Source organism: Lemur catta, chromosome 3 (genome assembly GCF_020740605.2).
Source record: "Lemur catta isolate mLemCat1 chromosome 3, mLemCat1.pri, whole genome shotgun sequence".
Classification (NCBI taxonomy): Eukaryota; Metazoa; Chordata; class Mammalia; order Primates; family Lemuridae; genus Lemur; species Lemur catta.
In genome coordinates, this window is record NC_059130.1 from 40699572 (window position 1) to 40724702 (window position 25131).

Below are 25131 nucleotides of genomic sequence, written 5' to 3' on the forward strand. Positions count from 1 at the left end.
CCCATCTCAAAAAAAAAAAAAAAAAGATAAAAGAAAGTGTTATGTGCCTATGTCGTTATGCTGTTCTGACAACTGTTGAGGGATTAAGATAAAAATGGAAAGATGTCCATAGATTTTATTAGTGACTTTATCAAAACAGCTTCAATGGAATGGTAAGGGGAAAACACAGTGAAGGGGGATGAAAAGCCAAAAACACAAAGATATACTTCAGAACTTTTATATAATACACAAAGCCCCTCCAAGCTAAGAGAAGGCCTGTTCTTCCAAAATTTAGCCATAGACATCTGCCTTCCCTAAAAGAACTAAATGTTCCCAAACACAAGAAATTAACACTGGACCCTTCAAAACAGTCTGAAGAGTTTTGTTTATTTACAATGAAACAAATGACTGTAATAATTACTTTTAAACTGCTGTGTGTTACAACTTGCTTTCAATGTCCACAAAAGTTCCTATTTAGAAATTCTGGTTTTTTAAGAGTATGGGAGAATATAGTCTCATTGCTGGTAGAGAAAAATTTTGTGATATGTATCAAAAATTAAAGTGTGACCACAGTTTTACCTAGTAATTCCATTTCTGTAAATTTATCCAAAAAATATTACACAAGTATGCAAAGATGAAAGTTTAAGGATGTTTGTTACAGCTTTAATAGGAAAGTCTAGAAACAAATGTCCATAAAAATTAAATATAAAATTGGTTAAACAAATTATGGTACACAGTAGGATAAAAAATAGTCATTAAAAAGGATAAGGAAGTACTATGTCTAATAATAGCACCCAGGTGCACGTAGTACTTACTGAGTTCTAAACACCAATCATATATTAACTCATTAAACTCTAACAAAAATCTTATGAGACAAGTATTAGTAATATCCCCCATTTAAAAAATGGAGAACTGTAATTTACTTAAGATCTTTGTATAAATTGTTGGGGATACAATTTGAACTTAAGTAGTCTGGCTCCAGTGTCCACATGCTTTTAACCACTACATGTGTGTAAGTAACATGGAAAAATATTTGTGACATATTAAATGAAAACGAGTACTCTTCAATAGCATTGTTTGAAAAAATATGTATGTTCAGCCTTTTACACTTTTTTTTTTTAAATTTGTCTGCCACTTCCTCATCTCCTTTTCTGTAGTACTCAAACCCTCATTAAAAAATATACATACATACATATGTATATGGATAAGCAATGCATACTTACATATTCATAGACTAAAGCATGGGGGAAAGATTTTATACCAAATTTTTATTATGGTTATCCCTAGGGATGGGATTATGAGTGGGATTTTTTTAAATCTCTGTAATGTTTCTATCCACACATATGACACAAAATGAACATATAATACTTGGGGATGGAGGGAGAAAAACATTCTGTCCATTGCTTTTAATCACAGTCAGAAACACAGAATATATTTTGATCAAAACATTCCTCTGCCTACCATGAAGTGGTTAAGATAAATTCTGACTAATCTAGCTCCAATCTATTAAATGTACTATGCTATGACTATTCAATGTTTCATATAATAAAGAAAATAGATCTGGGAGATTATATCTGACCTACCTATTGGACACTAAGTAATTTGATAATGCCACCAAGTATAGTGAATCATTCTTTTAGCACAATAGCTTTCTAGCTGACAGGTAGGCTATCACTAACCCAAAAGAAGTAGGTACCAATCAGAGAGCTGGTGTCTTTAAACCAAACTGAAAAACAGACACATTCATCCCATGTCTATGCTGTCAAAAAAAACATAAATCCAGCTTTGGATTTATAAACAGACAAAAGACTTTACGTAATCTTGGGTCTTGGTTCCCTCAAATTATCATCTGGGTGGAGGAGAATCAGACGTTTTCCTCTGGCTAGCACAATTTACTAGTCTACAAGTAACACCTAGACATTTAATGTTTCTTTCTTTTTTTTTATTTCAGCTTATTATGGGGGTACAAAAGTTCAGGTTATATATATTGCCCATGTCCCGCCCATCCCCCTGAGTCAGAGCTTCAAGCGTGTCCATTCCCTAGACAGTGCACAATGCACTCATCATGTAGTTATACCCCCACTCTCTCCCCCCACCCCCATCCCCCCGAGTCAGAACATTCAAGTATGACCATTCCCCAGATGGTGCGCAATGCACTCATCATGTAGGTATACACCCATCCCCTCCCCCCACCCCCCACCTCTGTCCGATACCCAATTAGTGTTATTCCCAAATGTGCACTTAGGTGATGATCAGGGAAACCAATTTGCTGGTGAGTACATGTGGTGCTTGTTTTTCCATTCTTGGGATACTTCACTTAATAGAATGGGTTCCAACTCTCTCCAGGAGAACAAAAGGGATTCTACATCACCGTTATTTCTTATAGCTGAGTAATACTCCATGGTATACATATACCACAATTTACTAATCCACTCATGAACTGATGGGCATTTGGGTTATTTCCACATCTTTGCAATTGTGAATTGTGCCATTACCCAAAGGAACGAAAGTCATTCTATAAAAAAGACACCTGTACCCGAATGTTTCTTAATGAGATATCCTATGCTAGTACTTTGCACAGACTAAATGCTCAAGAAATGTTAGTTCTCTTTCTGAGTCCCCACATCACAACAAATGCTTCTAACGCAGAGAAATCTAAAATCCCTCTGTAGCTACACTGAAAATCAGTTAGGCTAGGTTCATAAGCACTGTGAACTTTCCCAGTTTTGTATTTTTATATATTTTTTTATTTTTTAAATATAATAAAATATATATTTGAATAAATAAAAAATATATCTCCCTGTGTTGCCCCGGCTGGAGCACAGCAGCTGTTCACAGGCGTGATCAGGACGTACTGCAGCCTCGGACTCCTGGCCTCAGGCCATCTTCTGCCTCAGCCTCCCGAGTAGCTGGGACTACAGGTGCGTGCCACTGCCCTTGGCTTTTTATTTTGATATGAACAAATATACATTATTTTATCTGGTATACTAGATTAAAGCTGAAAGCTAGTCACTATCATATGTGTTTGGCTGTTCTTTTTTCTAGGTGGGGGCAATCAGATCACTGAAGTACACTTCACTTTAGCCCTATATATACTGTCTCTATGTGAGGTCAGCTTCAGAATTCATACAAGGAAGTTAAATATAGGCCACCAGTGGTGAGAAGACTCTCCTTTTATCTTCTCTAACTAGTCAGATTCTCCAAGATGATAGAAAGGTGTCCATGGATTGCTAGAGAAGATACAAAAAGCCTCTCTGCCCAGTGGCCAGAGAATGTCCTTTGCACAAGCCTTGTCTGGGTTAACACAGCCAAAATAAATGACAGTACAACCAAGCCAACATGTCAGTCAAGAAGATAACTAACCAACATATGCAGTATCAAGCTGACACAAACTACAAGCCTGATATCCACAGTGGTGGTCATGGGCTACCCAAAAGATTAAGTAAGCATGTGGTGAGAGCACCAGTAAAGATGGGTCACAAAAAAATGAGGAAAGGTATTTTGGGAAAGATGTAATATCTAAGAGTTTTTTAAAAAAATAGATATGATAGGAAAAATCAAAACTTTGTTAGACTTCCCTTACACTTACTTTATTGTTTAGTATTGCTTTTAGTCTGAATTACATAATACCGTCAATGCTTAGGCAGTCCAGAAGTCTTATTCCAGCCTTGCTGAGAGGACATGTTATAGAGTTTTTGGTTTTGATTTGTTTTAATGAAAGAAAAAAAAATTCTAGAGGTCAAGATCCATGATTTCATTAAAAGACATAAGCAAATATGTTTGTGTTATTTTATTTAAAATATTTTAGGCGACCCGCACAGCCGAGCCAGAGCCGAGAGGAGCCCCGGGCCGCCGCCCCCTCCCTGTTTGCCGCCGCCGGCCGCCCGTGTCCTCGGACCTGTTCCCACAATCAGGTAAAACATGGTGGATTATTATGAAGTTCTAGGCGTGCAGAGACATGCCTCAGCCGAGGATATTAAAAAGGCGTATCGAAAACTGGCGCTGAAGTGGCACCCAGATAAAAATCCTGAGAATAAGGAAGAAGCAGAGAGAAAATTCAAACAAGTAGCCGAGGCGTATGAGGTGTTATCAGACGCTAAAAAACGGGACATCTATGACAAGTACGGCAAAGAAGGATTAAATGGTGGCGGAGGAGGTGGAAGTCATTTTGACAATCCATTTGGGTTTGGCTTCACATTCCGTAACCCAGATGACATCTTCAGGGAAATTTTTGGTGGAAGGGACCCGTTTTCATTCGACTTATTCGATGACCCATTTGATGACTTTTTTGGGAATCAGAGGGGTCCCCGAGGAAGCAGAAACCGAGGAACAGGGTCGTTTTTCTCTGCCTTCGCTGGATTTCCGTCTTTTGGAGGATTTTCTTCTTTTGATACAGGATTTACTTCATTCGGGTCCCTAGGTCATGGGGGCCTCACTTCATTCTCTTCCACGTCCTTTGGTGGTGGTGGTGGCATGGGCAACTTCAAGTCCGTATCGACTTCCACCAAGATAGTCAATGGCAGGAAGATCACCACAAAGAGAATTGTCGAGAATGGTCAAGAAAGAGTAGAAGTTGAAGAAGACGGCCAGCTAAAGTCCTTAACAATAAATGGTAAGGAGCAGCTGCTGCGCTTGGATAACAAGCAATTCAACGCACACGCTTAACAGAATGTTAACTGTAACAAGCACCATTTGAGGATTAACAGGAACTTTTTTTTGAAGATTTCAAACGAACTCGACTTTGAGTATCACTGTACCTAAGTATTTATAAACCGCCCATCGGAGCCGTGTTTGTCATAGACTTTTGAGTTTATTGTTGGGACCACATAATAGGACCATTTTTTGTCTTTAAAATTGTTGTAAATCTCTGTATGCACTTTGCTTTTTTTATTAAACGTACTCAAGGTGAGCCTTGACTCTTTAGTAGTGGTAGGACGACGTTTACACTAACACCAGCATGGACCTGCTTTTTCCCATTGTGTCTGAAACGCGAGCCAAGTAGTGTCAGCTGCTGTGGAGTTAGCCTTGCCAGGATGAATCTTCTACAGAAATAATTTCAGTTTTTTTCAGTATTTAGTAGTGAAAGATATTAATGCATTAATGGTAATACATTTCTGGTTTACTATAAATTAAGGATGTTTTCTAGTTGTGCATGAATGCTGGCAACTTAGTAAGTTTTGACAACTGTTTAAATATGTAATGTTAAGCTTAGGTTTAAAAAGTAAAGCTGGTAAACTGGGTCTTTGTCATTTGCTTTAAAAAAAAAAAAGAAAATAAATGCAAATGTGTTTGGTGAAAAAAAAATAAATAAAATATTTTAAATATTTTCCTAACTTCTAAAATAACTTAAGGATAAGAATTGTTCATATGTAAATACAAATGATTTAATGAATAAAGTGCATTTTATGAACTTCACAAAAAGCCAGTGTTTAACAGAATAAAAGATGAGGAGCAGCAACCCATTTCTTGAATTGCAGAGGGCCCCTACTATTTCATGCCTTTGTTTAGAATCAAGATATGTTAATGGTTAAGTATCAAGGCTCTCTTAAGATGTAAAGAGGCCCTGCTATGATATCAAATCATTATCTTTTGAGGGATTGGGAAGAATGATGGGGTATCTAGGAACACATTATGAGTTACCTGTGAATAACAGTAGTCACAATAATGACAGCTAACATTTACTAGGCAGTAGAATTTTCCAGATACTACATTAAGGACTTTAATGTATCATCTTATTTAACAGTCCCATAAATTAGTTTCTATTATTATCTCAAAACTCAGACTCTGAGCACTGAATTTGCCTTAAAGTCATACAGTAGGGCTGAAATTAGAACCAAATCTGTCTGAGTCCAGTGTCTGCAATTTTAACCACTGTGTGAGAGGGAAGGGTAAGCCTGCACTTTTTTCTAAATAAGGAAATTGCTGCCTTTAATAACAGGATGTCTTCTTTGACTGAAGGACAAAACTCAACTGGGTTATTTTCATCAATTCTGTAGCATATCTCTTGCTGTTACCACACTGTTAAAGCTGTATTGATATAAAATCCAACAAGGTAATTATAATTGAATTCTAAAGTGTCTTATAAATTTCCAGCTAGCAGGGAAAGAACTGCAAATTGAAATGTAGCAGTTTCCTTTTTAGTCAGTATATTATAGAAGCTTTTTAATAATTCAATTATATGTTTAGGTACCTCCAGGGATATTATTAGAGCAAAAAGTGTTTTAAGAAAAAAGCTGGCATCATTTTGACAGAAAACAGGTTTTAACTTTTTCTCTTATGTCATCCAACTCATATGAATAGAAAAGACCTTTTATGTTACTGAAAGAAGTGCCATGATAACAAAATTAAATAGATTGTAAGAAAAACAAACTCCAAATAACAATAAACAAGGATAAGAAGAGGGGAGAGGATCAGAGTTTCTCAGAGAAGTCATCTTTTTTTGTATTCAAGAACCTAGAACAAGTCAAAGGCTTTAAATTGAATTAATCCAGTCCCAAGGGCAAAGAGGTAAGATAGTTTGGTAACTTAAAATAAAAACAGACTTACCTTTAGGAGAGCCAAGGCTACATGAAAGATTATGTTCAAACCCTGAAATAGAAAAAGAAAGTGAAAATCAATACTATAACATCTAGTACTATTTTATTAAGTATTTTCCCAAGACTTTCATACATCTTTAATAAAATTCCTAATTATTTTCATCTTCACATACAATAGTAAACCATGAGGTTTTTTAAAAGGTATTTTCCTTCTCTGAGTGGCTTATTGCAAATTTTAGGTGCTATTTATTCAATGTTCACATAGAATTATTATTTTTAAAATAAGGTATTTTCTTTCAGTCCATTTCTGGATTATTTGCATGTGTGTAAGGTTTGTGAAAGTCAAGTTCCTTGCTCAAGCTGGCAGAATGATACAGATGTCTAAAATTATTAGTTGAAATTCCTAATCCTAGTTTGGATTTCTGGATGCTACAGTTAAATTGCCAGTGGCAGACAAAACAAAACAAAACAAGACACATAGTGGCACAGATTGTATAAGAGGAGTTGTATCACACTGTATTTATACTACTGTTCTTATTTTCTTGTTATTTGTTGTAGTGCTTATTTCAAGTATTATTTATACAACTAGAAGTGGTAATCAGGGGGGTATCTGCCAGACTTCCTTTTTCCTTTCCTTTTCTGAAAACCACAGCAATATTTCTTTAGGAATAAACAAACTAACCAGCTTCTTAAGAAGCCATGTTGCAACTGAATTTTGAAATCTGGGTTCAGCCCACTGACTCTGAAGAGATGTTGAGCTATTAAATTCAAGAGACAGTGAGTGAATCTTATGTGATCAAGATAACAGAATCAGAAATAAGGTTGCCACAAAATGAGCTGTTTTCTTGCCATGCAAGTCATCATGCATGAGAAGAAAGATCTTTCAAGTATGAGTTAGCATCTCCCATAAATTCAGGGTCTATTTAATGTGCACTCTTCATCTCGGTCACAGAATCTGCCTTTTCGGTATGAAGCTGTGTCAAATGTATTATGCAAAAAACTTATAATAAACCCATGATTTTCTGTCTCCAAAATTGCTCCAGAAGTGAGGATTAGGCCTAGATACTTAGAGTGCATTCCTGTTACTGTCTGCTAATGTATGCTTTCACATGCAGATACCAGAAATACGACATGAGGGTGGAAGGGATGAATGATAAACACAAAATATTTGGTTGGTTAAAATATAAACCAAATATTTTTGGTTTGGGGTTTACTCAGCTAATTCTTTAAGAAACCAAAAGCAGTTGGAAGTAAGTATAATCAGGTCAGAAAACAAAAACAAATTGACACTGTTCATCACCACACCAAGCAAGGATCCTAGACTGGTTTTGATTACAATTTACCAATTAGAAAAAATAAAGGAGACTATTGTCAGTCAAAAAACTTGGGTTACAATTAAACAAAACTTACTTTCTTAATCTAAATTTGAGTTCTCACCCACTAGCTGCTGCCCACCTGCCACAAAAATGTGCAGACTAAGATATAAAAGACCTGCTGTCTTGCCCTCACCTTCTGTCCACCCCCATATCACAACTGTTAGTCAGCAGTGAAATCCCACAACCTGAGTGTTTACCGATCTGCCATCAGGATTAAATCTACCATGTCTCCAGGTCTTGTTTTCAGTCACTGCTCAAAATGCAAGCCTCCCTTATATCTAGTCTTCTGATCCTCATAATGCTTTGGTCCTTTCTCCTAAGCCAGCTTCCCACTCCTCCTCTCCTTCCCAAATTCTTTCATGTTACTCTTTGGAAACTCCACTTCATGTTCAACCAGTGCAGCTGTATTCTCAACCTCCCTGTCAAACGTTTCCCCCCAACTCTTTATGTTCACAGGAATAGTGAAATCTCATTCATTCTCCTAACAACCAATATTATGATTCTCATTTTTCAGAATATAAATGTGACTAGCCCAAGGTTATACTAACAGATGTGATTAGTAGCAGGCTAGGATCAGCCCTCAAGCCTCCTGATGTTTAGTCTAGTGACATTTTCACCACACAGTGCTGGTGTAAGATACATGCTAGTTGCTTATTTGATGACCAAATGATTAAACTATACTAGTTATACCAAATTTTCCAGGATTTATTTTTCCCCCTATGGACCCAACTAGAGCAATTTACAGAATCATCATTAAATTACAGTAAGAACTCCTTTTCTACTCTTATCTCAAAATCAAACTACTAGACAACTGAGGTATACAAAACACGAACAAGAACTTAGAAGTAAAAAAAATTTAAAGATCTCTAAACATCCAAAATAGCTTTCACAAACACCAAAAGAAAACTTTGTTCAACCTTTTTTCTTTTCTTTTTTTTTTTTAAGACAGGGTCTCACTCTGTTGCCCGGAATAGAGTATGGTGGCATCACCATAGCTCAGTGCAACCTCAAATTCCTGGGCTCAAGCAATCCTCCTGCTTCAGCCTCCCAAGTAGCTGGGAGTATAGGTGCACACCCCAACGTGTGGTTAATTTTTCTATTTTTTGTAGAGATGGGGTCTTGCTCTTCCTCAGGATGGTCTTGAACTCCTAGCCTCAAGCAAGTCTTCTGTCTTGGCCTTCCAGAGTACTAGCATTACAGGTGTGAGCCACGGCACCTGGCTCAAATTTTTATTATACACATACTTCTAATTAGTTTGGTGATATGATTTTAGAGTTTATAGACATTAGAAGTAGCAAACTATAAGACAAAGTATGTGCTACATGGGGTTAGGGATAGATAGGCTGTGGAAACAGTTGTCAGAATTAAGATATTAGATGTCACAGAATTAGGTGATATGTTTTTTTAAAAAAACAATAAAACGCCTAGCTATCTCAGCCCACTTGGGGGAGCCAACAACCCTCCAATTATCAGTAATGATAATCCAGCAACATTAGTGAATTACAAATTACATCACATTAAAATACTGTGCTTAAGAAGGAAGCAGAGTATGTGTTTTAAATAAAAATTAAAAATTAAAAAAAATTTAAAGTTTTGGAAACTAAAGAAGAAATTTTCAGTTACCAGAAGAATTTATATTTAATATATGCAAATTCTTTAAACAAGTTCACAATAGTAAGGTTTTACTGTACCTGCTTATATGAAGTTCTAGACTATAATCATAAAAATCAAGACAAGTGAAGACTTCATAAGCCTTAAACTAAAGTAGACTAGAGGCCAGACTATGCAAACAAATAAGATACTTGCAGACATCTGAGTTGTTGGAAATCAGGAAAAACTTGTTATTCTATCAAGTTATTTTTTGCCCTACAAAATGTATCCTGATTTTCTAAGAGGACAGTAAAGGAAGTAACCTTAGTTGGATATTTTTAAATATTTTTTTCTTTTAAATAAGACTTATTTTTATTTAGAAATATAATTATGGGTGTCACTAAATTATAGGAATCTTCCACAGAGCAGCTGCCAGTCAGTTTAAAAGTGGGGCACTACAAATAGGTTGGTTTCAAAATGATAACATCAGTGCAAGCAATGGTCCTCAGCACAGCCTCCTAGCCAACAAGATGTGAATGATAAGAGAACCACTCTTCACTTTTCTAAGCCACCATTAACTAAATCCTTTATTGCTACTTTAGTTTCCACCTCCTTTTCCACGATCCAAACTCTGCTTATTTGAGCTGAAATATATCTTTTGGAAATGTATTTTTAAAAGCAAAAGATGTCATACATTTTCAAGATGTATCCCCTTTTTAGGAATATGTAATCTCTAACAATTTGTTTGTTATTGAGGGGTAAACAAGTGTACCTAGTAGGAGTCAAAGGGCTAAAAAACTTGCAGAATTATTAAGAGTGAAACAAAAAACAAGTAATATGCTATTCCCACTTATTATTTATAGTACAAGGTCTAACTTCAAGTGCAAAATAATAAATAAGAGCCAACATCCACAGAGCATTTTCTATGTGCCAAGATCTAAATTAACTACATTAAAAGCATGTCCTTATTTCATCCCACAGCAACCCTAAATGCTATTTTACACCCAAGGATATTAAGATTTAGAGAAAACAGAGTAAATTTCCTAAGTCACACAGCTAGTAAGTGCAGATCTAGTAACCGAAGTAGCCTAATTCTAGAAGTCATACTCTAAACCGCTAAATTAGAGAGAGTAGCTCAATGAATAAGTGAATGAATGAATAAACCCCTTATCCGGATATTATTTAATGTGTCCTCTAATTCCTAAAGGATTGAAGTGATTCCTTCCATTTAAAGGCAAGCAAATTTTGAGAGCAGCAAGTACAAAGAGAACAAATAGGTGACTTCTACCAAAACTAAATTCTATTATTTGTCTCCATATTGAAAACACTCACAAAAAGTAGGTGACTGCTTATAGGATACGAGGCAATAAAAACCCAGCTTGCTGTGGAAAGAAAGGTTCACCACTTCCTCCAGTGATGACAGACTGAGATCAGCCTGGCATGCATGAAGAAGTGGCTCCTTAACTGATTTGGATATTGCTATTTCCAAATTCAGTCACAGTCTGGCAACATCTTTGCTTTACAGGAACACCTACAAGTAATTGCCCCAAATTGAATAATTGCTCCAAAGTGCAGATCATGGAGTTCCTGGGTAGGCCAGTGATTGAGCACCCACAATCTTGCATAAGATAAAGGCTGACAGTAGACAACTCACTGAAACGAAGTCACTGAACATTTTAACTCTGATGAGCATGCAATCGTGGGTTCAGAGGGAGCTGACAGATTGTGTGAGATGCTGTCAAAAACTATGCTGACAGCACTGAACAAATGATGAAAAGGTAGTGTCAAAAAGTACCAAGTGTGCATCAGCACCTGGGTCCCTAAGGATCAAAATAAAAGGGAAATAATGGAAATCCTAACAACAAGGCATTAACCAAAATTATGAACTATCAAAGCAAAAGTGGTCAAAGTAAATGGAGCAGGCTCACAAAGCTAGAGGAAATGGGGTGCTACCCTTTCTGACCCATACAAATTAGGACACACCATCCCAGGAAGAGGTAATTACTAAATGAGATAGCATATAGAAAGCCTATCAAATGAATTGAGTATTTGGTAAGTATTCAATGAATGCTAGCAATTATTACGAGGTTCATGTATTTATTGCTTGCTATATCCAGTATTTTATATATATTTTTCCCTTAATCCTCTCAACAATTCTACAGCATATGTATTATTGCCACCATTTTAGAAGTGAAGAAACTGAGGCTCAGAGATATCCCACTGTTAGTAAATGGTAAAGCCAGAACTATAACTTAGGTCTGTTAATCTAAAACAAATCCATGCTTGTTTCACAAATTCCATCTCAACTGCTAATTTGGTTAGATATCTGTGATGCATTAAAGATAGTCACAATTCTTTGACACTCCTCCCATTAAGAGCTGGAGATCTCCGTCCTCTGCTATGAATCTGGACAGACTATGCTACAGCTTCTACCATAGAGTATGGTAGAAGTGATGCCATGCCAGTTTCTGGGCCCAGGCCTTAAGAGACTGACAGCTTCCATGTCCCATCTCTTGGAGCACTCACTCTTAGAAGCCAGCCACAATATAAGAAGTGCAATTATACCTAGACGCCCAGGCTCTAAAAATCCAAGCAATAACAAGAAGGCCTGGAGGACCACATGTCATCAGTAAAGAAGACAGACTAAGGATCACCAAGGTGCTGGATATGTGAGTGAAGAAGTTAGCTTGGATGTGAATTAGATAGTCTAGCTGATACCATGTGGATCACAGATGAACCACATAGTAGAACTCTCCCCAAATCCCTGACTTAGGAGATTGTGAGCAAAACAAATGGCTGTTTTTGATTTAAATTTTTTTTTCATTTTGAAATGATTTCAGATTTAGAAAGCATTTGCAAAAATAGTACCAAGAATTCCTGCATATCCTTCACTCAGTGTCACCAAATGTTAACAACAACCACAGAACCATGATGAAAACCAAGAAATTAGTACTAAAAATTTATCAGATGCCTTGCTAATGTCCTTTTTCTGGTCCAGGGTGCAATCCTGGATCATACATTGAATTTAATTGTCATGTCTTCTTAGTCTCCTTTCATCTGGGACAGTTTTCAGTCATTATCTTTCATGAACTTGACACTTTTGAGGAGTGATGGAAAATTACTTTATAAAATGTCCCTTAATTTGATTTGCCAGGTGTTGCCTTACGATTAAATTCAGACTATATATTTTGGGCACAAATACCACAGAAGCGATGTTGCGCCCTTCTCAGCGCATCCTATCAGGAGGCTACATGACATCAGTACGTCTCACTACAAACTCATTGCTTTAAAGCCACTCAGTTCTTGTGTAGCTTGTTACCTGTCACTTGTTGTGACAGAACAGAATCCCTTTAACTTCTCTTTGATAAATTTCTTACTTCTATGATCTGTAAAGTAATGCATTTTTTTCAAAGACAAAAGGTGAAAGTGACAGATAATTAGAAATACTGGCTGCTCTTAAATATATCTTCCATAGCAAAAATATTGTAACATATTAGCCAAAAAGGCTTTTACCTTCTTCTTCTTCTCATATTTTAAGCTCTGTGAAAGTTCAGTCTTTTACGATAGCTAAATAGTGTAGTTTGATGGAGTAACCAGTAAAATGATGTGGTATTTGGGATTTGGGTTTTTGTTTCTGATGTCCACTAGAGGTCAGGAGTGCAACACTGAAAATCAAGAAACAGCTTTAGAAAAATACTTTTTTCACAGGCTCACACAGTAGTAGCCTTGTATATGAATTCACACAAGCTGTTTTTTTTTTAATTCTTAAATTTTTAACTATTATGAGTACATAATAATTGTATATATCTGTGGGGTACATGTGTGTTTATCCTAAGTGAAGTATCTAAAGAATGGAAAAACAAACACTACATGTACTTGCTATTAAATTGTGATACACTGCAGATTAGTTTTTATATATTCCATCAGATAATTTGCCAGCATCAAAAAGTGTTGAGTGATCACTTTGAAAGTTGTTGAAAATAGGTTACTTGTGTCAAATTTCACAAATGTCTTCAGTGATTTAGGTCTGTATGTATATGAGTACATATTTGTATACAGCTGTTATTCTATTTTAATACAGTATCTATAACAACTATTTGAAAATCTACAAAAAATACAATGAAATGAGTTCAGCTTAATAAAAATACAAATAGAAGATTTTAATGTAATAAAATTTTGACAGATTAATGGTGAAAAAAACTTCGTATGATGAAAGCTAAGCAAAAAATTTCAAGTCTGCAGGTTAATTTTATAAAATTGGTGATAGAAGAGATTTCAGAGATGACAAGCTATCAATATTATTTTCTTAAAAAATTCTATTGAAAATCAATATTTGAAAGTCAATTACAAATGTGTTCCCAAATTTTAACATAAATACATATTACCTGGTTCCCCAGAAACCATATTCCTTGCTAGAGGAGCCAATGATATACACACTTTTGAAGCTAGTAATAATTTTTTACTATAATCTGAAAATTTAATTGAACTACAAATGTTACACAACACATAGAAATGAGACAAACTCTTAAATGTAACAAAATATTCTGAAGGAAAATTGATTTTTCTTGAATACTAACAATATTTACAGGTTGTTAGAGGTCCTATTCCTATAGCTTTATGATATTCCTATTCAGGCAAAAAGTACAGCAATCATAATAATTTAAGAGAATATGTTTCCTATTTCTATTTATCCATTCATACTTCAGAATGAAATCTACAACCTCTGACCAGTGAGCTATAAAAATTATTCACTTTTTTAGAAAGCAAAAAGTAAATAAGCTTCTAGTATATTTTCAATTAAGTACTATAATTTATTTAGCAAACCATTTTCTGTTAATAATTAGCTATCATGGAACAAAATATCCATGACTTTGGGTATCGCGAAGTATTAATATATTTAGTCATTTGATTGTTTCAAGATATAATTTAGCTCATTCACAATTATGTTAAACTGTAAAACAGAGGCAGGGGCTTGTTCCTTTATTAGGAGCTGACCAAGAGAAAGGTATCTAACATTAATCAGATGTCTGGCAGATGTGGGGGGGGGATGGGTGTATACATACATAATGAGTGCAATGCGCACCATCTAGGGGATGGACACGCTTGAAGCTCTGACTGGGGGGCAGGGGGAAGGGCAATATACGTAACCTAGACTTTTGTACCCCCATAATATGCTGAAATAAAAAAAAATAAATAAAGGAGGCTGCTAATTAAATCACTCATGCCGGAAGTTCTTTTCCAAGAAACCTTGTCCTCACATCAAGAAATTATACTGGAAATCACAGATCTTCCTGCCAAAGTGAGGAGAAGATATCAAATGATGGAAGAATTAGTTCAGTTAATTGCTCTGAGATCTACTAAATAACAAACAAAAACAAAAACAAAACAAAAAAAGAAACAAGTTAACAGTGAGAGCTATAACAAAGTAAAGAGACCTAATTAGCAAAGAACATTGTAGTAACAGGAATATTGTGGTTGCTGCAAAAATTTTGTAAAGTCTCTAGAAGCCTTGTGAAATTCATTCTCATTTAAACATAGTAAATTAAGACTAATATTCAACAATCTGGAAGTTCACTATAGAAAATTAATACTATACTTTAAAACAAAGCCTTCGAGCAGGAGTTAAAAGATCCATACCACAGTTCCATTTCTGCCACCAACTGGCTTAGGTAAGAGTCTTAACCTCTCTGTGAGTAAGATTACTAAATGATACAATGAGGAGTACTGGTTAAGAATAATAAAGGGGGTTTGTTAAAAGTACAGATTCATGGATCCCACCCTGGAAGATCTGATTCCGTAAGTCTAAGATGGGCATGAATATCTATTACATATTTTAATGCCTCCCACCCCACCACATAGATTCTAATATTAATAATAAGCTAGCATTAGGAGCCATTGGTTTCTATGTTTTTTAAGAAGAAAAATGTAGAAATACTGGTATAAGTCAAACTGAGGAGGGCCTTATACAACATGTGAGTAGGTTTGGATTCCCTTTCCTTATTCCATAGTCGCCATTCTGCCTGCTGCCATTCTACTTCTGCCCCTGCAACTAATACCATTGAAACTTCCGGGGTAAAAGTCACCAGTTAAAGATCTTTCTGATTATTTCCTGAATCTCTTCCTGTTTCTCTAACAGGGACTTAATTTCCCATGCTCCTTGTGGCAGGTACCCCATTTCCTTCCCTCAAATAGCCAATGACCAGGACAGAAACTCAGCTCGAGATAATCACCTCCTTGAAATGTTTCCTGACTTCCAAACCCCTCAAGGAGATTTACTAATGTCAACTTATGTTCCCACCACTCCCTGTCCATACATCTTCTATTACGGCTATCGCTACATTCATTTCCTGTCACTTAGCTGTTTATGCATGTCCATTTTTCCCACAAGACAGGAAACCCTTCAGGTCAGGGACCATGTTTTACTGTTCTAGATAACCTCAGAGCCAATCCAGAGCTGGGCATATAATAAGTGCTTAATGATTTTTAATTAATTTCAAAAATTAATTTAGTTGACCCTATTATCTAGATAACTGAAAATCAGAAAGTTTTTATTCAAGGGAGAGCAATACGGCTTTAAGTTTCTTAATGAAAAGAGAAGGATAAAAGAACAAGACACTGCTCTCCCAAATTAAATGAGCTTTCTTTCTTCCCACTTTTTAAAAAATAAAGGTAATAACAAAATGTGGTATATGTTTACCAGGAATATTACTCAGCCATAATAATAATGGTGAACTCATATCTCTTGTATTAAGCTGAGTGAAACCGGAGACCATTCTTTTAAGTGAAGTATCACAAGAATGGAAAAACAAACACCACATGTACTCACCATTAAATTCGAATTAATCAAACAACACTTACATGCACATATGGAAATAAAACTCATTGGAAATCAAGCAGGTGGGAGGGGAGAAAAGGGAATGAGTAAATTCACACCTAACAGGTACAATGCACACCGTCTGGGTGAAAACTGTACAAAAGCAATTTATTTAACCAAAACATTTATACTTCTGTAATACTCTGAAATAAAGTACAATAATTTAAAAAAATAAAAATAAAGTCTAAACAGACATACAATATGTGATCTAAAGCAATCTAAAGAATTAGCAGGAAAGACAAAAGAATTTTAAACATATAAAATAAGCAAAGATTATCTGTACTACAAATAATCTATTTTATTGAACAGCATGGACAAAGGTCAACCCATGATCTGCCTCCAGCTCTCCTTGACCCATAATGTAAAGAGAAGTCTTGGCACAGGTCCTCAGCTGGAAAGAAAGTAAGGAGTTCCACAATCCAATATTCAAGAGGCTGAACATCAAGATATGATATGGCCCATCTCTGATCTTGTTCCTGATTTATAATAAATAGCATTTGACTTTCTCCTAAGAGCAAGTTTCTATCTCCTAATTGAGTTCTGGTTCTGGATTCTAACCTTTGTCTAGTTGCTGTCCTGAGAATCTGCTCAATTCTCTAGGCCTGTTTAGGCCAGAGACCTTATTTTATTCTTTCTAGTCCCTTTTTTTTTGGAAATGAAGTCCTGCCTCTAAACCCTGTCCCTTTGGCTGAGGCTTTAAAAAGCTTTACTTGACTGGCCTTCCACTCCTAATATTACCATCTCTGAATAATACTCGATGGTCATACCCCATCCAGTATATACTGTTAAATATACAGTATGTACTGATGACTCCCCAATTAACATCTTTAGCCTCAGTATCTCCTCTGAACTCCAGACTCATATATTCAACTACCTCAATTTGGATGTCCTAATAGGAATGTGACATGTCTAAATCCAAATTCTTTATTTTCCCCATAAACCTGCTCTTCCTCCAGTCTTTTCCACCTGAGCTAGTGGTAACTTCATTCTTTCAGTTGCTCCAGCAAAAATCGTTGGAGTCATCATTTCTTCTCTCATAACCCACAATCAATCCATCAACAAATCTTGTAGGCTTTACTTGTGAAATACGTCCCAGATTCAACTATTTCTTATCATCCCCACTGCTCCCACCCTAGCTCAAGCCACTATCACTTTCTGACCTGGATTAATACAACAGCTTCCTGATCTCCTACTCCTACTAGCCCCCATAGCCTAATCTCCATATAGTAGCCAGAGTGACCCTTTTATTTTATTTTGTTATTTATTTTTATTAGAGATGGGTTCTCACTAAGTTACCCAGGCTGGAGTGCCGTGGTTACTCACAGGTGCAATCCCATTGCTGATCAGCACAGGAATTTTGACCTGCTCTGTTTCCAACCTGAGCTGGTTTATCCCTCCTTAGGCAACCTGATGGTCCCCTACTCCCAGGAGGTCACCATATTGATGACAAACTTGATGCGGACACCCAATCGGCATAGTGCACTTCAGCCCACAACTGGGCTCAAGCAATCCTCCTGCCTCAGCCTCCTTGATTAGCCAGGACTACAGGTGTGCGCCATCATACTTACAGGGTAACTCCTTTAAAAGAGACATCAGATAATATCATTTCTCTGCCCAATATCTTGCTTTTTAAAAAACTTAGATATTAAGCTTAATTACGTCAGAAACTTGGACTAACTGATTTCCCCAGTGTCTAGAGTATTGCTTGGAATATAGTGCTAAATGAATAGCTGTCAAATGAATGAATGAAAGTACAACAAAAGAGGAATGTATGCAGCATAGGGGGAGTCCAAAGGTAGAAAGATCAGTCCTACTTGTATAGACTGGGAAAGGCTTCACAAAGCAGTGGGTGCCTGAATGAGGTTTTGAGGAATAAACACAAATTGGTCAAGTTAAAGTGCTGGGAGAAAAGTAGTGCAAATCAATAGCACAGCATTTGTAAAGGCAGAGAAAAACAAAGCAGCACGCGCATCCAGGAACTGCATGTGATCTGGGAAGACTGAGCAGAAGAAAGTGCTTGTGAGGAATGAAGCCGGAGAGGGAGGCAGGTGCACCGCTGCTTGCTAGCCACCCTCGACCCCTGCAACTTTTCGTATTTTGGGCCCAGCTGTTATCAGTTCTAGAGATACCAGGGCAACATAAGAGAAATATCATTTTCCTTAAAGCCTGACCCCCTTCCTGCCTTTAGCCCTTTTTGGAGAGGCAGTAGAGTGTGGTGGATTTTGGAGCCAGCCTTCCTAGCTCTGAATCAACTTTTCATCTCTTCCTAACTGTATGACTTAGAGCAAGTTATTCAAACTCTCTCTACTTCAGTTTCCTCATAAACAGCACCCACCTCATAGGGTTGTTGTGAGGGTTAAATGAGTTACTACATGTAAAGCACTTAGAACAGTGTCTGACATACAGTCAAGCACTACACATCCTGACACATTATTATGTTAAAGTCCCCAAAACTGAGCTTCCCAGAATTTTAATTAGGAATTTCAGTTACTCGAGATTCCAAGGAATCTGCTACACCTTTTGATAAAGGCTGACCTGTACATTTCTTGTTTAACATCATCAAGAAATATTCTCTTATTTCTCAATCAATTAAATCATATCAATAACTCAGTCTTAAAAATAAAAGCTTAAATCACTAGGAAATTCATTGGAAGTATAATAGCTAGTACCTTAGGAGAAATAGATCAAAGGATTAATACACTTTAAAAATGGATGGAGTGCAGATTTAGTCTTTGGCATTTATTCCTTAATTGCTAGTTGGGGTTTTAAAAAATGATTTCAGTAAAACAGTTGTTGCACTGATGATGTACAGAGTTTGACACTGGTAGGTGTCTCACAGTCTCTGTTAGCTCGAGCACGCACGTTCACTGAGCTGGACAGGATCTATGGGGATGCATCCACTCAGGCTTTTGGATGCAAAATCCTAACCACAGGAAACAGATGCTTATAATAAGCAGAGAATTTGTGGAAAGTAATTAGGAAGCCAAATCCCTCTGTTCTGGTGTTTACTAGCTTCATTGTGTGGATCTGCCTCACACCTAACTACTGCTGCTGCTTTTGCTATAGTGCAAATTTACTTCCTTGTTTCTATCTCCAAAGAAAATGGAGAACAAATTTTTGGTCAAAATTTTTCATGTCAGTGAAGATGCTTTTGAAGGCATCCATTTCAAGGTTCAATATTCTTAATTCCTTCCATCTGTCCTCATAGGTTCTAATTTTAGATTATTTTTTTCACCTATGGATTCTCTTCAAGGCCTTAATAAACCTCATAATAAAAAATAAAATTAGAATTCTGTAGCACAGGTCCAAAGACTACAGACTACTATTAAAGAATTACCTTAAAATTATACTCAGAAGTATTAACTTTAAGTCCTAATACTAAACTGTGTACACCTGCTTTGAGCTTAAGATCAGTCAAGGTTCTTATAGCCTTTACCGCCATATTTATGTGTTTTTCTTTTAAATAGAGTATTGACTTAAACTATCTGTAAGGTACCTTCCAAGTCTAACAATCCATGATTATTTATTTGAATACAGTGTAAACATTGTTCCCTGATTTTTCTGATTTCAAAATAAGAACAGATTGAATAGGATTATAGAGACATGGCAGTCTTTATGTTCTAGTTCCCAGAAGACATCACAAGAAAGTCACAACATTACTAGGGCAGAGTCTGGGAACCAAGACTTATTTATAGAATATGCCTAGAGAATCTAGCCTTTTAAGACTAGAATAGTTTCCAGGCATCTTGACAACTTAAATGGAGGGTAAGACTATTAATGAGAGTAAAGATGGACAGCCAGGAATGGTATGGAAAAGAAAAGTCTCAAGTTGGAGTTCTAGGGTATAATATTCTGTTGTTGTTTGGTTGGTTTTGCTTTTTAGATTACCTATTGGAAAAAAGAAATTTCTCAAAGTACTGTTATCTATTTTTTGACAGATGTAGTAAAAAGCAAGAGAATTAAAAATACTGAAAAAGTTACCAAAGTACACTTGGTAAGTTCCTTTTTAAGACATCTTAAACATGACAAGCACTCATTTTGGAAGACTGTCTAAGTATCCACAAGTAACAGTGAAACCTGTCTGCAAAAACCCCTGTGGGCCTCCTGACCTGGTTGTAGTCTCGCATCAATGCTGTGAGGGCACTGGGGTGCACTAGATGAGAGTAAGGGACCTTTAGTGTCACCTCAGCAGAGGTGGGAAGGAAGGGCAATATTGTCCTTCTGTGTAAGATTTAATCTGGAAAAATGTTTCTAAACATTTTTTTTCTGGGCCATAACTTTTACTTTTTAGTTAATCTATATGTTCCTGGGCATAATTTCTTTAATGCCTGTTTTAATTTCCTTTAGGCCCCTAAACTTGTGTAACTGGGCTGGATGACTTCTTGGATGTGAACAACTCTATGGCTATCTGGCTAAAAATAAACGGTTCCTTTTCAGAGAGTAGCATGGATAGACACTGTATCCTGGAGAACCCACGCTGGTGCTGGAAATGTGAGTATTCTGGTTTAAATACAATCAACCAGTGTGGGGGAAATCCAAACATCAAGAGAGGAACATTGTACATTCAACTCCCTAAAAAAAGGTCATATTTGTGTCAAGCTGTTGCTCTAGAATCTACATTGAGTTATTGGGGCTAATTTGTTTAGTTTTGATTTTTTAATGCTGTAAAATTTTAAAGACAATCTGAAGAGAAAAGAACTAGGTAACAAATTACAAATAGAAATAAAAGTTGTAGTTGAATTTTGAATTGGTTTCAATTAAATATCTGTAGGTCACAGTGCTCAGTTAATAAATAATCGGGTCTTTAATATACTTCTCTTAAACAATTTCTCCTAACAATGTACTGCTGACCAAAATTGTACAAATAGCAAAAGGTTACTGCTGAGTAACAAAATTTAGTGCTGGGAGTAAAGAATAAGAAATCAGCCAGTAATGTCTTCAGGAGCAAGACTCTAGATTCCTTTCTCCTTTATACAGAAATACAGTTCTGAAGATTGGTATGTGAAAGAGAAAACCAGGATTTTTACCAGTTGTTTGTTGTTTTCTAAAGCCTTGCTACTGAAAGTGTGTTCTGCGGAGGCCGTATCAGCATCACCTAAACGTAAATTAGATGTGCAGACTATGGGGGTCCACACCCCAGAACCACCAACCAAATCTGAATCAGCATTTAAGTAGGATCTCCAGGTGATTCAAACGTATGTTAAAATTTGAGGCCCAGTTGCTAAAGTTCCTTGTAGCTCCAAAAGCTTATAATCCTATAACAATCAAAATCTGATTTTTGACAAAGGTGTCCTTGAAATGAGGTAAAAGGGAAACTCACTGAACCTGAAAATAACATTTTAATGAAAGGAAAGGATTGTGCTAGGCATATGACAAGTGTTATCTCTTTTAACCCTTACAACAATCCTAAAAATGGACATTATTATCTTCTTCCTACAGAGGAGGCAACAGAGGTGCTAAGAAGTACAATTATTTCCCTGAGACTACATAGCTGTAAACAGCTGCTTACAGAAAATACAGATGCCTGCGTAGTCACAAAAAATAAAAAAGTGAGTCAAACAACCAACAAGAAATGTTTACTGATTACTTACCCTTGGCTGAGAACTGCTACTCTGAGAAGAAGGTTAACATGAGCAAGGAAACAAAATTAAGACTAAATATAATGAATACAAAATCTTGTGATTAATAATAAGTTCTAGAGATAAGCAGATTTTAAAAATGATTTTTCATAAAAAACAAGCAAATAAACCACAGACCACAAAGTTTCAAACAGGTCACACGTCTGGTTTTTTCCATTTCACCAATTTTACATTTTCGTTTTAGACCTATTTCTAGTCTGCCTGGTCAAATATAAAATACTTCCCACAAACAGCAGATGGCACCGTGCATCAGTGAAGGAATGACAAAAAGAAAAACTGAGTTTGGGCAACAAGAAGCTAAAAAAATAATTTTAAAAAGTCAGAAAAATCAAGCTGTCAAAATGCATATCTTTTAGAAAATGACTGAAAATTTCAAACTAATTTTATAATAGTGACAGAAAATTTAAAAGACCTCATTTTGATAATTTAAAAGACCTCATTTGATAATTCACTAAAGATGAAGATGTTACTTTTGATTCAGCCTTGATGAAGAAATAAAAGAGGAAAGTAACTTATAAAAAGTCTGCTGAAAATCAGTTTATAAATAGAGCTTATTAATAAAAATCCTACCATGAAAACCTCTACCCAGAAAACATTTCTGGAAGAATAAAAATTCAAAGGTCAAATTAAAAGTGCTAAATTATTAAGCAAACACACAAATCTCATACATAAGTTAAGGACTATAAAATAATTATTATACCCTCAAAATTGATTTCAATCAATAAAGATAATTCATGGTATTGTCCACTATAGCTTATGAAGGATTATATTTTTTTACCACCCAATCTCATTGCACTTCTTGGCTTTGACTCCAAATGCTCCCTGGCACTGTCCCAGAACACAATAAAAACCTAGGAGGCACGCTAAATAAAAACACTGTTAGAGTATAAGTGTGCCCTTCCTTTCTCTGACCTGGCAAGCCAGAAAGCAAATAGATATTACTTTAGAGGCTATTTCTTTCTTGGAAACATAAGGTACCTGAACTATCTTTTTTCAAAGACAGAAAAGAGATTTCATAGATACAAATTCTATAAAAGTTATAAAAGGAAAAATGAAAGGTTAAAAATGAAAATAAAAACTAAAGTGAGGTGAAAGATTATGCATTATTGATGCTTCCAAGTTGTAAGTCTAAATTCTAGTAAATCTCTTTTCCCAAACAGAAAACTTGTGGAGGAGAATCATGGAAATGGAAATCATATTTCAGGAGTAAACAACCACCACAACCATAAACAAATCTCACCAAAAATTTCCCTGTAGTAATATATTCCTCTTTCTCAACCTTCAAACTATGTAGGTATTTTTTTTTTTTTTTTTGGCGGGGGCAGGGGATGGTGTTTTTGGACAGTTTTCCACTGTCCCAGACAGGTATTTTTCTTGGGTGAAATACCAGCAATAATACTTCTTAAGAGTTTAACTTACAGTTAGCTTTGACTTTCAATTGCACATGGTCACTGCTGACACTTTCAACTAACCACCATCAGCCCTCGCCTTAGCAGTAGCTCCTAACTGTTCTCACTATCCTCACCCTGTCTCCTCACCCCCTGAAACGCATTCACAACAGCCACAGTCATCTCTGAAGCACTTAAATTAGACCATGCAGTTCCATGTTTAATGATCTCCAATGATTTCTCACTGTACTTGGGATGAAATCCCATGTTTTTCTCAATTTGGCCACCAAGCTCTGGTATAATTTGGGTCTTACCTATCTCTTGGCCAACTGCTCTCTGTGTTCTAGAAATTCTGGCTTTCTTTTAGATCCTCCCACCTAAGAGCCTCACACATGCACTTCCCCTACTCATCACCAGGATTTCTCCTACTCATCTCTCAGATCTCAGCTTTAAATGTCACTTACTCAGAGAGACCATTCTTCAAACCTTAATCTAAAATAGATTTCCTTGTTATGAAACCCTGAGGCAACTTGTACTTTCCCTTCATAGCATTTATTATAATGTATAATCATATATATATATTTGTATTCATTTATTATCTGTCTGCCCATTAGTCTGTTAGTTCCATAGATGCAAAGACAATGTCAATTCTATAAACCATGGTATGAGTTAGGACTAACTCAGTGTCAGTACATATTAGGTGTTCAATATTTATTAAATGAATGAATGAATATGAAGACATTCCTTTCAGTATCTCTGGTCCCTCAGATGTTGACTTGATGAGACATTAGCTATTTTTCTAGAGACAAAGACAAAGCCTCACTTCAAAACAATTTGGAAGCATATGCTACTCCTTTTTTGGCTTTCTTGGCATCCTTCTAACTGCTATAAGTACTAGTATGTCTCATATTCATGTCTAGAATTAGACAGTCATCCATTTTTCACTCCTTTCAATGTCTTTTAAAGTAGATTACTCATGAGTCCTTTTAGATTCCCATATAAACCTTTAATAACCTATCCTTTAAAAACTTAGTTATCCTGCTGACACAATGCAACACATTAATGTATTCTATGAATTCTTTTTTCTTCCCTAAATATAAGAAACTACATCGGAGAAATGACTATAAAAGGAAACCTAATCTAAAAATTTTGCATATATTATATAATGGGTTCCCTCCTCCATAATTCCACGGAAATGTAGTACTGTTAGACAATTTGGTGTTATACCACATACTCATTTAAAATGTATACTTAAAGCAAAATATAAACGGCACATGTGCTAGAGGACAGACTTAACAAAACAATGAGCAATTCATGATGTCAGTATTTTTAAATTTTGAGATAGGTCTCTCTCTGTTTCCCAGGCTAGTCTTGAATTCCTGGGCTCAAGTGATCCTTCCACCTCAACTTCCTGAGTAGCTGGGATAATAGGAATGCACCACCGTGCTTAGCTTAAGTTTGGGAGACTATTTGCCAGACTTTTAATAGACAATACATGTGTCAAAAAGACATCACAGATGATTTCATTCATTTATTATATAAATAGTGACTACTATGGGCCAGCAATAGTAGGATTGAGCAGTGGACATTCCTTCAGTTTGGATTAGATGCTACTTTTTCTTATGATCTTATCTCCAATATATCACTATTCTCAGTATAATATTAGGTTAAACCACAGGAAACTGTCAATATTCAATAATTTTTGACTTATAAAAATGACAAATTCCTCTGGTTCAACACAATACAAGA

The 25131-nt window shown here is 36.0% G+C and overlaps 2 protein-coding genes across 4 annotated transcripts in view; one reads left to right on the top strand and one right to left on the bottom strand.

Annotated features, from left to right (window-relative positions):
• Nucleotides 1-25131, bottom strand: part of RABGAP1L (RAB GTPase activating protein 1 like) — a 646139-nt gene that overhangs the window by 146562 nt on the left and 474446 nt on the right. For all 3 annotated transcript variants that reach the window (XM_045547315.1, XM_045547314.1, XM_045547317.1), the window contains one exon: nucleotides 6526-6567. In XM_045547315.1, coding sequence (XP_045403271.1) covers nucleotides 6526-6567 — 42 coding nt within the window. The remainder of the gene's footprint in view (nucleotides 1-6525; nucleotides 6568-25131) is intronic.
• LOC123635281 (dnaJ homolog subfamily B member 6) lies at nucleotides 3791-4888 on the top strand. Its single transcript, XM_045547320.1, has one exon. The coding sequence runs from the start codon at nucleotides 3901-3903 to the stop codon at nucleotides 4642-4644; it is 744 nt and encodes a 247-aa protein (XP_045403276.1). The 5' UTR covers nucleotides 3791-3900; the 3' UTR covers nucleotides 4645-4888.

Excerpts from the sequence above, each read along its gene's own strand:
- LOC123635281 (XM_045547320.1), top strand. The coding sequence starts at position 3,901 with ATGGTGGATTATTATGAAGTTCTAGGCGTGCAGAGACATGCCTCAGCC.